General features: G+C 35.8%; 1 protein-coding gene across 3 annotated transcripts in view; it reads left to right on the top strand.

Moving 5' to 3' along the window:
• The window catches only part of THSD7A (thrombospondin type 1 domain containing 7A), a 439,582-nt gene that overhangs the window by 334,482 nt on the left and 89,942 nt on the right, over positions 1–15,158 (top strand). For all 3 annotated transcript variants that reach the window (XM_060632565.3, XM_060632563.3, XM_060632564.3), the window contains 2 exons: positions 2,363–2,557; positions 10,772–11,006. In XM_060632565.3, coding sequence (XP_060488548.3) covers positions 2,363–2,557; positions 10,772–11,006 — 430 coding nt within the window. The remainder of the gene's footprint in view (positions 1–2,362; positions 2,558–10,771; positions 11,007–15,158) is intronic.

Below are 15,158 nucleotides of genomic sequence, written 5' to 3'. Positions count from 1 at the left end.
CAAGGTGAGTCTTAATAGCTTTGCAGAGGATTAAAATGTACTCTAAAAGGGGGGTTGTCTAGGTGGCTCAGTCACTTGAGCATCCAACTTTGGCTTAGGTGATGGTCTCAGGGTTTGTGAGTTGGAGTCCCGCATCGGGCTCTCAGATCCTCTGTCCCCTTCTCTCTCTGCCCCTCCCCTCTCCTATGCCAGCATGTGCACTCTCAAGCACTCTCCTCTCTCACTCTCAAAAACAAACAAACAAACAAAAAAGAGACATACTCTAGAAGGATTGTGCCTGGCCAGAAATACACCTGGCTAAGCAGAACAAGGTGAATGAAAATGAGCTAACATAAGGTATCGGACAGAGGTTGTAAAAAAAAAAAAAAAAAAAGAAAAGAAAAGAAAAAAAAAGAATAACTTGTAAAGTAAGAAGCGTTCAAATTGTGCATCCCTTAAGTTTATGCTATGAGAAAGAGAAATATATCATTTATGCTAATGCAAATTAATCTTATAACACACATGTAGCACAGTTCAATTGTTGCAGAATGAGTTAAATTTTTCTGAGTAGAAATCATTAAGTAACTATTAGAGAAGAAATAAAACTGTAATTCCTGGCTGACTGTAGGCTGTAGCCCCAAACTTGCCTGACTTTTCACAGGATACTAGAAATGAAAGTAAAAGAGAGTAGATGGAACATTAAAAGTGGCAGTGAAGAAAATAAGACATGCAAGTCCCCTCTTGCACTCAGAAAAAAAGTCTACTAGGAAAAAGAGTCATCATTATTATGTAAATTGAAGAATATTAAATGGCTTGTACTATAATGATTTTTGTACTGAACCTTCAGTACCTATAAATCTACAGTCTGTCTTCATAGTGTTTTACTGGGAGATAGGCCAAACCCTAAAGCCAATAAAAGCAGAATTAAAAGAGATCACACAGATCATAGTAACTAAAGAAAAATGAACGACATAATGATGAGTCCAATTGTCGTTTCAGTGAGTCTTACTAGTGAGCAAATCTAATAACTTAAAACCTTGCAAAGTAATGGCTGTTAACATTCCACTTGACTTCTGATTGTGTCTAATGATTTAAAGCCCTGCAAACTAGTAGCTATTAACATGTTAGGGCATTTCCAATCGATGTTTGATTTTTTGTCTTGTTTTTCAAATATATGAATAAAAGGCTGTACATTAACACGATGCTCCGGACCTTCCATTAGTGACAAACAGCTCTGAGTTGTTTTTCTAACAGCAAAGAAGAATAGCACAATCAGTCACTCTTTCTCCCCTGAAAGCATAATGGCCCAAGGCACACGTTCTGAGAGAGTCATCTAGAATTATGGTCATATTTTGTGGCAAAATAGTAGATGAAATTTTGGTTGTTTGTGTTTCGTTTCACTCTGTTCCATTGACGTCATTAGCACCTGACATTAACCAACTAAGCCATAGAGTTCATTTCATCTTCTATTTTGGTCATTTTTTGTAATTCTTTTGGTTATCTTTGGCATTTATTAACCTTAACAACATTTTTTTTTTCTCATTGGCCTTTTGTATATCTCATTGTATTCATTCAACAAATACTAAATGAGTGCCAATCTGTAGAGCTCCCAGGGTAAGGGAGGGAGTGGAGTGAGAAAAAGCTGGGAAGAGAAACCACAGCCAGGTCATTTGAGGTCTTATAAAGTATTAAATTGCTCATCTCTATCTTAAGAGCAACAAGAAACTTCTGAAGAGTTTTCAGCACAGGAGTGATATCATCTTCTGCCATTTGCTTACTCTGTCGTGTTTCTCCCCCTTTCCCATCAGGCCCACCTTAAGTAGTGGGCTTATAGTGTTATCCTATTATTCACATTTCCTGGGCTATTTCGAACTAACAAAATATTTTTTTATGAAAGAAAAAGGTTGCCAATCATGCAAAAATAAACTCCCTGTGAAACAGAGAGTTTGCAAATAGAGATACCTGAGTTGGTTCATGAGAACATATGGTACATGTTATGGATAGAGTTGTTATCTGTAAATGATGACTCATTTCCAGCAATGCCATAAAGAGGGGAACATAATTCATTGATGCTCCTTATTGCAAGGTTAATATTATAAATATAAAAATCACTTACCAGGTTGGTATCTGTAGTATAAAAACACTTTCAGCGCTGTGCTTGATTGACACACCTAAGCTTCTGATAATAAAAGAAGCTCCGCTGAAGGATATATATTTACTCCTCGTGTTCTTTTAACATCTGGCTGTAGTACGCTTTGTTTTAGCTTTATTTTTAACTAAGAACAAAATAACCTCATTTATCTTGGTGCCCATCTGGTTGCAATTGCTCATTTTACATTTATTTAAAAAAATGATAGATTGTTCGTGGTGATGTCTTCCCCAGGAGAAGAAGTTGACAGACAGCTGTGTAGAGATGCCATCTTCCCCATCCCTGTGGCCTGTTATGCCCCATGCCCAAAGGACTGTGTGCTCAGCATGTGGTCTGCGTGGTCCTCCTGCTCACACACCTGCTCGGGGAAAACCACAGAAGGGAAACAGATACGAGCACGATCTATTCTGGCCTATGCCGGTGATGAAGGTAAGGTTGGCCACCAGCTTCACGAGGGATTTGGATTCCTTCCAAAAGTTGGCGTGCCCCCCCAACCCCTTTTTTTTTGTCTTCCCTGGTTGAGGTGATGCTCTACAAAAATCTTCCGGAGATCTACTTCCAGAATCCCAGAAATCAAGGAAATTTAATATCTGTTAACATTTTTAGCAACTTACTCCCATTCCCCAAAGTTAATCTTGAAAATAGATCCTTAATAAAAGAAGAAAGACTCTTAAAAGTAAACTCACATTGCCTTTCCACCCTCCTAATAATTGCTTTCCAGTTTAAATGGTAAACCTGGGAAGAAGTCTGAAAGAGGCTCCCCAAATTCCAGATGTCAGGTTTGATTATTTTTCTCTATTTCAGTAGTCAGTTTTTGCTTTTGAAATCTCATTCTACCTTTTCATAAATAGGCATATATGTTCAATAGTAAAGGTGGGATTTTTATTATTTGGTTTTTATGTTTGTTTGTTTTTAGAGAAACACTAGCACAGCTATTGGTTGACTAAAAATTACATGTATTGTCTGCCATTCAGGTTACTGAACATAGGTTCTAAGATCCAGAAGTCTCATATATGTAGACTGCGTTCATTTAAAAAACAATTTTTTAATGTTTATTTTTGAGAGAGAAAGAGAGAAAGCACAAGTGGGTGAGGGGCAGAGAGAGAGAGGGAGACAGGATGGAAGCAGGCAGGCTCCAGGCTCTGAACTGTCAACACAGAGACTGACACGGGACTTGAACTCACAAACCGTGAGATCATGACCCGAGGCAAAGTCAGACGCTTAACTGACTGAACAACCCAGGTCCCCCTGATTGTGTTCATTTTTAAAATAGGCTGCTCCTTAATCACCTCATCCTACTGGGGAAATAAAACATGCTGTGTTATAAATTCATACGTGACTTGTATAAGCTTTATTGTAGAGAAATACAAGGCTCTTGGTAATTGTCTCTCAGGCTTACATCCAAATGCTAATTCGGCCTCTGTGTGACTGGGTGATATGTTATACTTAATGTTGCCATTCTTGAGAATATCATAGGAGTAAGGAAAACATAGAAGTCATCAAGTTCTATCACATTAAGGCATGTTCTGTCTCAAGAATATAGGCACATATTATTGAAACATTATCAAGCTGAATGAGTCTTCTCCTCGTTCCCATTTAGCACATGTAAATAATGATTTCTATTTGTAGCATGCATGTGTTTCTCTGTGTGTATATCCCCAAATAATAGATTGGGGAGGAATTTTTATGTTGCCAGTTTTATTTTTGTATTTGTGAAACATTTTCGTGATGGAAACCTGACGGTGTTTTCCTTTGGCGAAACTTGCTGTCTGTGAATATAATAGCTATGCAAAAATATAACTACCTTGGTCTTAAGACATGAGAGAAAAATTTAGCATGTTTGACACAGTCAACCCGTAGGAAAATTTATAATTGTCTTTAAAGTGTCCAAAAACCTTTTCCAGTCACCTTAATATAAATTTAACTGTTTGCAACCCCCTAAAATAGTGTATCATGGAACCAAACAAGAAGATAGAACCTTTTAGAAAGTCATATTCCTTGTCTTGTCAAACAATAACTCTAACCTTGTATAGATTATATTCGGACTTCAAACTCTATCAGCTCAGATTATGTCTTGGACTTCATTAGAATTAGATCTGTGGTCACTGTGCTTCCTATAAATCTATTATACTCTGCAGACACTTGCTGTGTGACTAGTAATGAGTGACTTTTTGCCCCGTGAGTCACATGGCAGAGATTTTGCCATGCTTGCAGAACTCACCAGATCATTATTTCTATAGACATGATGCTTCACACTGAAAGGTCATGAAATGCTTTAAAGGCAGAAATTTATGATTGCTCTTTGGTATGTATCATCTTCTTAGTTTGAAAGGGTGAGACTTCGATAATTTTTAATTAAGTCTAGTAGCTGTGTCATAAGCAAGCTGTGCTGGAAAATTATAGATGTTTATAGAGTAAATCATAAAAGCATGAATTCAAAACATAATTTTATGTGGAAACCATAGAGGAAACTTTCAGTAGGGAATCTGCTGATGTTTGTCTCTTAATAACAGCTACAGAAACTTGTATAATTATATGAGATATTTAATGAAGAATCTGTCCTTTAAAAACTATTTAGTACCGATTATTTGCTGGATACTGAAACATATTTTCTCTTTCACAAAAAGTCTCATAATTTTGAGCTATTTTTGAAATTATTTAAGAAGTTTGTTTGTATGAAGTTTTAAAATGTGTTACCCTGCTAAGTAGGAAACCCTTTATAATTTTACACAAAAGTAGGTCTTTCTGTTATTCCCCAAGAATTAATGTTTTGTATGTGTCATGAATTTTCTTCATTTTCTAAATCAGAAAATTACTATGATAACAATAAGGGAAAAGTCACATTATTAGAATTATATATTGCATGCTTAGACATATAGTAATATATGTCACATTATTAGAATTATATATTGTATGCTTAGACATATAGTTTTCTAGTGAAATAACTTCTATGCAAATCCATGTGCAAAGTATTTATCCAGATTTACACACAAATCTGTGTGCAAAGTATTTATCTGGATTTACAAAATAAATGCTGCTTCACAAAATAAAAGATACATTTTTATTTACCTCAGTCATAACTTCACTGTTAAACATTATATGCTGAAGACTACACAACCTCTTGTATTAATTAGAGCAGCCCAAGTTGTGTTGCAGTAACAAACAGCTGAGAAGCTCAAAACCTTCAAAGAGAAATTATTTCTTCCTTATGGGAATTTTGCTGTGGTGCTGGGTAAGTTACTAAGACCGTCTGCATTGGAGTGTTGAACCTCCATATGAAGACCTACGTCTTCATCCCCATGCCAGTGGAAGAAGAGTTGAAGAGTCTCTCTGCTGCTTCCAGAGCATCAGCATTAAATTCTTCCATCCAGAAGTGACATATCATTTCTACTGCCATTTGATTGGCAAAGCAAATCATATAATCACAGCTTGAAGTTGAACCTCATTTCAGTCATGGCAGGGTGGGCCGGGAATATAATCCTGTGTGCTAGAAAAAGGAGTGCTAGCTCCTGGTCTTACCCTTGATTTACTTCGTCTTCTTATGGTGTGTGCATGTCTTGAGGAACACTTTGTAACCTATTATCGGCAATACACAAAAATTGTCATAAAATGATTCTTATCCAAATGTCATTTGGAAAGCAAATACAAATGGTAGCAACTAGAGATAGGTAGTTAATATACTGAAGAAAATAAAAATATTTTTTTCAACTTAAAAAAATAAGTGTGTGTGTGTGTGTGTGTGTGTGTGTGTGTGTAGCTTCCTAAGCCTTGACTTCTGGTTAAATAAAATTGGAATTTGTCTTTTTAGATTTGTATGATACCTTGAGGTAAAAATCTTCCTTCTATTGGATAAACTGTATATTTGGGTGGGTCCCAAAGCTTCTTTAATATTATGCAAGGAAAAGGATGCAGAGATCATGCCAAGATTTTTCTGGAGTTTTCCATTGCCTCTTTGGCTCACAAGGCCATCCAGGCCCTCAATATGCGCTGGTTTGCTGGCCACAAGGTGGTAGCCAAAGTGTACAACCAGGGTTGTTTTGATAGCAGTGACCATTTGATGTGACCTTGACCCTTTTCCCTGGACTTGCACTAGCTCATGGTTTCCTCTGAGTTTTATAGAGTGATTCGTTGGTGTCTCAGGCCTAGCCACCCAGTGTGGGGATAAAAGTGCTGATGCTCTTAGCCCTGAAAAAAAAAAATGATGTGGAAAGATCTAAAAGGAAGCAATGTTTTAACACTTCATCCTGGCATATTTTTAATATAACTAATAGTATGTTGAATTGGAATAATAAATTAAAAATTGATGTTAGATTTATAGCCTTCCGAATTTTTTGAACCCATGTTGCAGATCTCTTAATAAACTTAGCTTAAAAAGAAAACATGATTTTCAAAATGTTTTCCACTGAGTATAATAACAACTTAAGTCTCATTATATAGTTAATTATCCTTACACAGCAAGAAATGAGCTTTTTTTTTTTTTTTGCAAAGTTCAAAATGACCTGATATGATAATTTCATCAGCCAAATTTTAGTGTGTATTTACACCTGCTTTAAACATATGGAGAATAGATGCAAATTAAAATAGAGTTGTGCCAATTTTTTTCACAAATAATTAGCAGTCTTCAAAAGTTGTATTTTAAAGTACAAAACATTGGGTAGAGGAATATTTATATTTTAACTTGGGGTTTTCACAGTTAAAGGATTTTAATCCTAAGGGCCAGGGAGCATTTTTATTCCTGGACAAATCTGAAGAACTCAGGATCCATTATCTAGGTATATCCACACATAATTCTGCCTTCTAAGTAAAAGTGCTGTCGCTTCCTCACCCTCCCATTCTAGACTTTGAAACAGGAGTGCTGTGTCGGTATGTCCCTCCATAACCACCAAACAAGATTTATGCAGACTCCATGGTGGGAAGTCTTCTATCTCTTTCTGCAAGGAAAAACAAAGCGGAAAAGGAGTAGAGATGGTGTGCTACAGCAGAATCTTCTGAGGTTCTTTCTGGCTAACATTCTTCCATTTCAGTTCCCCGAAATCATGCCACTGCCAATGTGCTTTTCACTTAGAGGTGGTCTGCTGTCAAAGGGTTTTGGGATGCAATAAGCAGTAAAAACTACGAGCACTTTAAAGCTATAATTCATAGTACACTAATAGTCACTTAGCAGGAACCCGGTCCACTTCCTTATCCTGACTGCCAGTTCCTTCTCTGTGTGAACTTTGCACCCTAATGGACGGTATCAATATTGCAAATTCCCAAAATCATATGTGTCTGTATTCCTTTTATTTTTTCTTCTGCTTCAATTAAATTTTCCCTTTTTTCTCTCCCTTCCCAGAACTCTGCTTGTCAAAATCCCACTCCTTCAAAACTCATCTCATTGCCTTCTACCCGAGGCATTTTTTAGTCACCCCAAAACTAATGGAATCTGTACTTTTGAATCCCAATTATACTACCTCTTTTAACATTATTACTATATTCTGACTAAAATTATACCCATTTGTATGTTTGCCTATGCCTACTACTTTCCCCCCACTGCATTATAAGATCCTTGAGAGCAGCAAAAACTATTTATAACCCCGCTAGGTATCTCTTGAAGCATTGGATATAAACATTGCCTACTATAACACTCAATACACTTATATTAATGTTTTGAACAAGGTTCCTTTATCTTTTCAGTCTTTTTAGCCATTTAAACTGTAAGAACTTCAATGTCAGAGCCAGAAACCCAGGAACACCATAGCTCTGTTCAAATGTATGTTAACACAGCTTTTAGGGACTTGATGTGGGGAGGAAAAGTTACTTTTTCATTTCTGTTAGAGACGTTTCGCATATAGTAGTTGGTGTTTTTATATGAGCATGGACATTTCTTTATATAGTAGAATTTCATCAGAGTAATATAAAGTCTGTCCACTTGCCAAAATGATAAAAAGCCTAAATAGTCACATTAGTATGAAGCATATATTTTTATGTATAAGAGGATTTTTTTAAGAATACCATTTATCACTAATTTTGTCATGGGTGACATTTTATAATTTCCCCAGTACTATGGAAATATTCCCACATGTCTGGAATTAGATCTTCCCATAAATAATAAATAAATTCAATATTATATCTATCAATTTTTCTACCGTAAAATTATTCCCAAAACAACAGAACGGATGCCGCAATGACTGATTACCCCAAGCCATGCTTTCAAAATTCCCGTATCGTCATTCTAATTAAGAACACATTGGGGCTTATCTGTGCGAGTATCCTGACACCAGTCCAAAGCTGCTGATGTGGCTTTAATGTGGATTGGGGCAAGAAAATAAATAGCCTTTATGTCTGTAAACTTAACAACCATCTTGCAGTTCCTCAACACGTTACACTGATGTTGTAGAAGTTTTTTTCTTATCATTTGTTCCAAAGCCAACCAGTCAATTCCAATGTCAAAAACAACTGAGGAGTTTTAGAATCACAGTTTAAACAACATACATACACTCACAGTAAAAATGAGGTAAATAAACACTTTTTTTGTAGATCAATAATTTCACTGTTAAATTTAAGGTATGGTTAAAATGGTTGCCTAAAATGTGAATATGAATGTTTATAATTAGCATGTGTTTGTCTGAGAGAGAAGATTGGATAAATCTAGAGCCTCAGGGAATGGGTAATAAGAGTGCTCATTTACTTCTCCCCGATCCAATTAGTATGTTTTAGAATCCATTCCTATTCAAATCCTAAACTTCTTTTCAGAGGCTGCCAGGGTCACTGAGCTGTGTGATGGAGGATAGGCTATGATCTGTGACAGATGTTTTCACCATCATGAAGCAGGGACATTAACGAAATACTACTTCATTCTGATGTTGATCCCATGTTCACCACTGTATAAATGATTCTGAATTGCAGTTAAATTCTCATATAAACTGCCTACCGATTTATTTCCTGAATTAGAGGGATGCCCTTAGTTATAAGTGAAGTGATAACTGAAGATCATCTCGGAGTGTGGTTTTGTTTATGACTTTTACCCACATCTCAAATTTTGGAGTTGTCTTCCCTGTTAGGATCACTAGCTATTGAATCACCTTTTCTTATTTAACAACCAGGTATTTTCTGCCCCTAAAATAAAATTCAGAGGCTACATAAGTTCAAATTGATTAAATTGTCAATAAAGTAAGCAATAAATTGCTCCCCGACTCTGCTTTTAATGATACAAAGCTTTTTATTTTTATAATTGGCATTATAAATAGCATAGTGGTAAGACACTGAGCTCCATAAATTCTTAACTGTTACTGTTACGTCATTTAAGTTGCCTTAGTTCATTCACCTTATAATTTTTAACTTGTAAGGCAGTTTGGGGTATAAAATAATGTCCCACATACAGAGTACTTATAACAAGGCTAGCACATAAAAAATGGTTCCAAAATGATAACTTCACACCATATTCTGTTGATTAAAAGATGTATCCCTTTTACCTTTTATTATCTCTGTAATTATTACATCTTACAATGGATGCGTTTTAAAACCACTATAGCCAGACAGAAGTTATAACATAGTTGTCATTGCTAGTACATGTGAATTGTGTTGTTATTCCTGGTGACAATAGCAATTCCATGATATATCTGCTAAAAATAAAAACAGCAAAGAACCATTCTTCGTTGCTTGCTTAAATCTTTTGTTGACAACTTCTGGTGCAGTTAAGAATGCAACAGCATCAAAACTTAGAGATGGGAAGAAAGACCTGGAAAGAACAGGGAGTACTCTTTTTAAAGAAATCCTACATCATCAACACTTTTGAAACAGGATGATGGTTCTGTATAGGAGAACAAACTTGGATTCGTGTGAGTTAAAAAGTGACTCAAGAGATTTGGACTCTGAAAATGAGATTGAGGAATGTCTTCCCTTTTAATGTATGCAATCAAGTGATATATTTTTTTTAAATGTAAATAAATCATACAAATGGATTTCAATAAGCATCAGTAAAAAATAGGATTGAAAAGAAAGCAATGTATCATAGTTTAACTTGTAGCCATTGCTCTTTCTTTGAGGAATAAAATGATGGTATATCTCTCAGCCAGTGACATCTTAGATTTGAATAAATATGGTACTATCATTACTACGTGGCTTTCCCAGTAATGCTGTAGAAGATCAGACAGCATCAACTGATAAAAAAAACAAAAGAAAGAAACAAAAAAAAAGCAAAAAAAACCTGTTTCTAATTGCCCAAATGCCTAATGTATTAAAAGAAGCAATACTTCAAAACACGTATTTGATTTTCAATTTGGAAGATAACATTTGAGAACACATTGGGTTTTCACCATGCACAGAGTCTCAGTGCCCACATTTCCCTGGGCCAGCAATCCATAGGGTCCATTTGTACCTCATTTTCAGCTTCTCTGGAGAACAATGGCCTCTCTCTTTAAGGTGCTCCATAGTTCCCCCCCCCCACCGCAGGCAAATACCATGTATACTGTATAGCTTAAATTTTAACCTGGAGGATGCCAAATGACGTAAGATTAATATGTAATTTGCCTTCCTAGCAGCATGCTGGTCACATGCTATGTGCTAATAAACGGCGGGTATCATTGTTATCGTTAATTCCAAAAGAGAGAGAACAGTAAGTTTCCTGTTAGCACCATATCTAATCCTCTTTGTTCATTTTTATAGGTGGAGTTCACTGTCCAAATAGCAGTGCTCTGCAAGAGGTACGCAGCTGTAATGAGCATCCCTGTACTGTGTACCACTGGCAGACTGGCCCCTGGGGCCAGTGCATCGAGGACACTTCCGTATCGTCCTTCAACACAACTACAACTTGGAATGGGGAGGCCTCTTGCTCCGTGGGCATGCAGACAAGAAAAGTCATCTGTGTGCGGGTCAATGTGGGCCAAGTGGGACCAAAAAAGTAAGGGCTTCAGAATGACAGCAGTAAATACTGTGGTCAACCATGCAGGGGATTGGCTCAGGCTTCACTTGCTTCATGAAATGGAGCATTTTGATGCTTGTCACACTTGTCCTCAAGAGTAAGATTTGTTTGTTTTGAACGTCAGCCACTAACAAAGTTCTAACGGCTCTGGAATCTTGTGCCTGGGATCTATGAATTCTGTAGAAGTATTTCTCTGTGCTATCTACTTTCATTTTTCTAGTAGCGCTTTCTCCTTTTATGAAGCTAGTGAGGCAGTGAGGGAAGTGCTTGCTGTGGGCCTGGCTGATCGATAATGACCGTATATGAAGTCCTAACAGTGCAGATGGTCCATGACCTCCCATGTACCCGTAGGCTGTGGAGTCTGCCGGTCTAGTTTAATTGGGCTGTAGCATTCTATGATCTGCCTTTCATTTCCCCTGGAAAATACTATATCAAAAATACTGAGGCCAAACTTATTACATCTTTTAATGGTTAAATGAATAAGCCATTTACTTCTAAGAGAGAGCCGTGGGATAGGATGAGTGTTATGATAAGTAGAAAAACCATCCGTTTCTCACTGTGGTTACAAGTAGTATAATAACCAGGCAAGCAATTTGCTAGAGAGAGAGGACAAAGAACTAGAGAGTTGACATAGTATACCTACCTTGTGCAAAATATAAAATGAAGAAACGTGTCATGGCATAACTGAGCTAATCAATTTGGGAAAATTAATAAGTCAGTTCTAAAAACGTATCCCTTTAAGGGGAAAGAAACACTTTTATCTGTTGAGACTTAGCATAAATCTTTTAGAATTCATATCTTCTTAGCCATATGAAACACGCAGAGTAAAACCAGTCAATTTTGCATTGGTATTAAAATGTCCATAATTTCCAAATACTTGTCCAGGTGCATAACTGTGATGTGTCACCTTCAGCATGCTACTTAACTGATTCTGGCCTTAGTTTTCAATGTTTATTGAAAGGATTTAATGCAAAAAATAGTCATGTGAGCACTCAATAAATCTTAGAAAGTATTATTTTCTCTTAAAAATTTGAGATCCTTCCTAGTGTTTTTTAAGGAAGTGATAATAATGTACCTGATGTATGAAAAACTTCAGGGCATAAATAATATTCCTATTAGGAGTTGTTTTTACCTGGCCAGGATTCCAGACATTAAGGATATTTTTGCCCCATACTTTATTTGACTATGTAATTTGGTATTCTGAAATATTAGAAAAGATATGCCAGGAAGACTTGAATAAATTGAGAAACTGTTCCGCATCCTTAATTGGTAGCCCCAAACCAATATTTTAATAGAAATGACGCTAAAGTTGTGATGAATCTAACCCAGGAAGTTAACGTGCAGCATGTTAAAATTATCTGGCAGTAACAGTAGGGGCAGAAGTGCCAAATCCTGAGGATTCTGGGTCTTGCTGGGACAAGTATGGAGGTAGAAATATTCCCTGCCCAGGGTTATAACCTGAGCAACCGGGCACAGGATTGAGGGCTATCATGCCAATCTGCTATGAGTAAGCTCACTCTGTTCCTGTTCTACTGTTAATCACTTTGCAAACATTGCTGTTGATATTTTCCTCGCTTATACAAGTTCCAAACTGTTTTTGCCAAGCACTAATATACATGCATATAAACTTATGTGTGAAAGAGCCTGATGGATTAATGTCATTAAATCATTCAATAGGAAGGGTATCCTGTAGCCCCATGTCAAACCACCACAATAATCCATTAAAAATTTGCTTTGCCCTTGCAGCCTTTATTCAATGACCTGGATACATGTATAGATTTGTTAAATTAAATGCACTTACTTTGCCATTAAAGTTCTGAAAAATTAAGCAAATGCTGTGAATTCGAAAGAAAATGTTACTGCCTTTATCCCTAAAAGCTAGATTAAATTCAATGAATGCTTTTCAGTGCAAGGCATTTGAAACAAAAATGCAAATAAAAACATTGTTTTAAACTCCTCTTAATAAAACAGATTACTCTGCAATGGTAAAATCAATGTTATTGATCTTATCTATCCTCAGAGTAACAAACTTCAACTCCTATCACATCTGTTTAATTTGACCTTGAATAAGATTTGGGGGGAAATCAATTCCTTGATTTAAACCACAAACACTAAATACAAACAGTACAAAGGAGAAAAGAAGCATGTTGACTGAACCAATTGCTTCACCAAAGGAAGTCTGAATTCATTTTATTGGATGTAATCTAGGCTGTATAATTTATCTTTGTGTGTTCATTTAACGGCTTTGTTGTTAGTAATTTTGTTCTCCACAGTTAGCCAAGTATCTTGCTGTGGATATTTCTAAACTAAAACAGAATTTTGGAGGTTGTCAACGATAACACTGTAAATTCCATTGATTTATAAAAGGGCTAAAATTTGAAGAGCTCACAACTGAGTAATGCTCTCCCATTATTTTTTTTAATGTTTATTTTTGAGGAGAGAGAGGGAGAGGGAGAGAGACAGCATGCATGCAAGTGGGGGAGGGGCAGAGAGAGGGAGAGAGAGGATCCAAGAGGGGCTAGAACTCACAAACCACACCACAAGATCATGACCTGAGCTGAAATCAAGAGTCAGAAGCTTAACTGACTGAGCCATCCAGACGCCCCTGTTCTCTTATTATTAGAATTGTAAAATTGCTTCATTGCAAAGGAGTGCTCCCAATAATACTAATCAATAATTGCATAATTTCACAAGAATTAACAGTATCATAGGTGGGGTTTTGCCATATACTGTTTCCTAAGAATGCAGGTTAAATTAAAAGTCTAGTGATTTATAATCTCAATTGTAACAATTCATTAACTTCTATGACTCCCATCTAAACTTCTTTGTTGTCCATGACTTTGAGTAGTCATAGCAATTAGGAAAATCCAAGGTTGGGGCTTCTGGGTGGCTCAGTCAGTTAAGCATCTAACTCTTGATTTTGCTCAGGTCATGATCTCGTGACTCACAAGTTCAAGTCCCACATCAGGCTCTGTACTGGATTCTCTGTCTCCCTCTCTCTCTGCATCTCCTTGCTTATGTTCTCTCTGTCTCTCTGTCTCAAAAATAAATAAATAAATAGACATTTTTTTTAAATGAAAATTCAAGGTTATCCTCAACAAGGAGATTATTTTTTTTGAAATGTTGAGTCATATATAATTTTTAAATCCACTTCCAAATAAACCCTAGTGTTACAGAGTGAAAGGGGAAAGCATATATCTGTATAATTGAATAGAACATAATATTTATGTATGAGATGGGATATGTAGATAAATTATTATAATACAGTGATATAAAAAGTGAACTGTCAGCAAAGTGCAATAAAGAAATTATGGGAAGGAGATTAATGATGTTGATATTTTTTCACTCATACTTCAGTTCTGAAATCCTGATTAACTTACTTGTTAAAAGATAATTTATCCTGACCTACAGAAAATTTGGCTTCTCCCATAGGGAGTATTTTTAAATCCCATTTTTCACTAATTTGCCAAGTTATTCCAGCAACAGTAATACTAGTTGTTCAGTTTATTTCTTCTCTGCCTCTTAGCTTCTTTGTCAAAGATTTATATGACATCAAAAGATAACTTCTTAGGAATCAGAACAGGAAGTTACTTTTAGTCATATGATTTATGCTATTATGTTGTGTTGTCCTTAATATACCTCTTCTTCTACTGTTAATGCTAGTGATCAACATTTGACCGCCAATAGTAGAATCAGATCTTGAAGATACAGAGAAGAATTGGGAAATTGAAAAATCATTTAAGTATATAAAAGTATACTTAAAACTCTTACATCACCTTCCTAAAGTTATCTTATAAAAAGTGCAAAAGCTTATATAAAGTAAGACATTTCAAAAAAAAAAAGACATTTTAGTATATTGGATCATCATCTTTCTCATGTCCCTAATAAATGTTTTTACTGTATTTTTTAAGATGATTAATTTTACTGTAATTTGTCAAGAATGGTGTTTTATTTTTCTTTAAATTGATCGGCTATCTTTGATTTATTTATATTTACTCTTTTGGTCCAAAACATATTGTAACTTATAAAAATATTTAAAATTCCATAATTCTTTAGAATAGAGATACTAAATGAAACCAGGACTAAAGGAAAAAACTGCCTATCCTAATGATCTGTACACTTTTATTATTT

This window comes from Panthera onca, chromosome A2 (genome assembly GCF_046562875.1).
Source record: "Panthera onca isolate mPanOnc1 chromosome A2, mPanOnc1 haplotype 2, whole genome shotgun sequence".
NCBI lineage: Eukaryota > Metazoa > Chordata > Mammalia > Carnivora > Felidae > Panthera > Panthera onca.
Note: the sequence above shows the minus strand (reverse complement) of the source record. Positions and strands in the feature narration are given on the sequence as shown.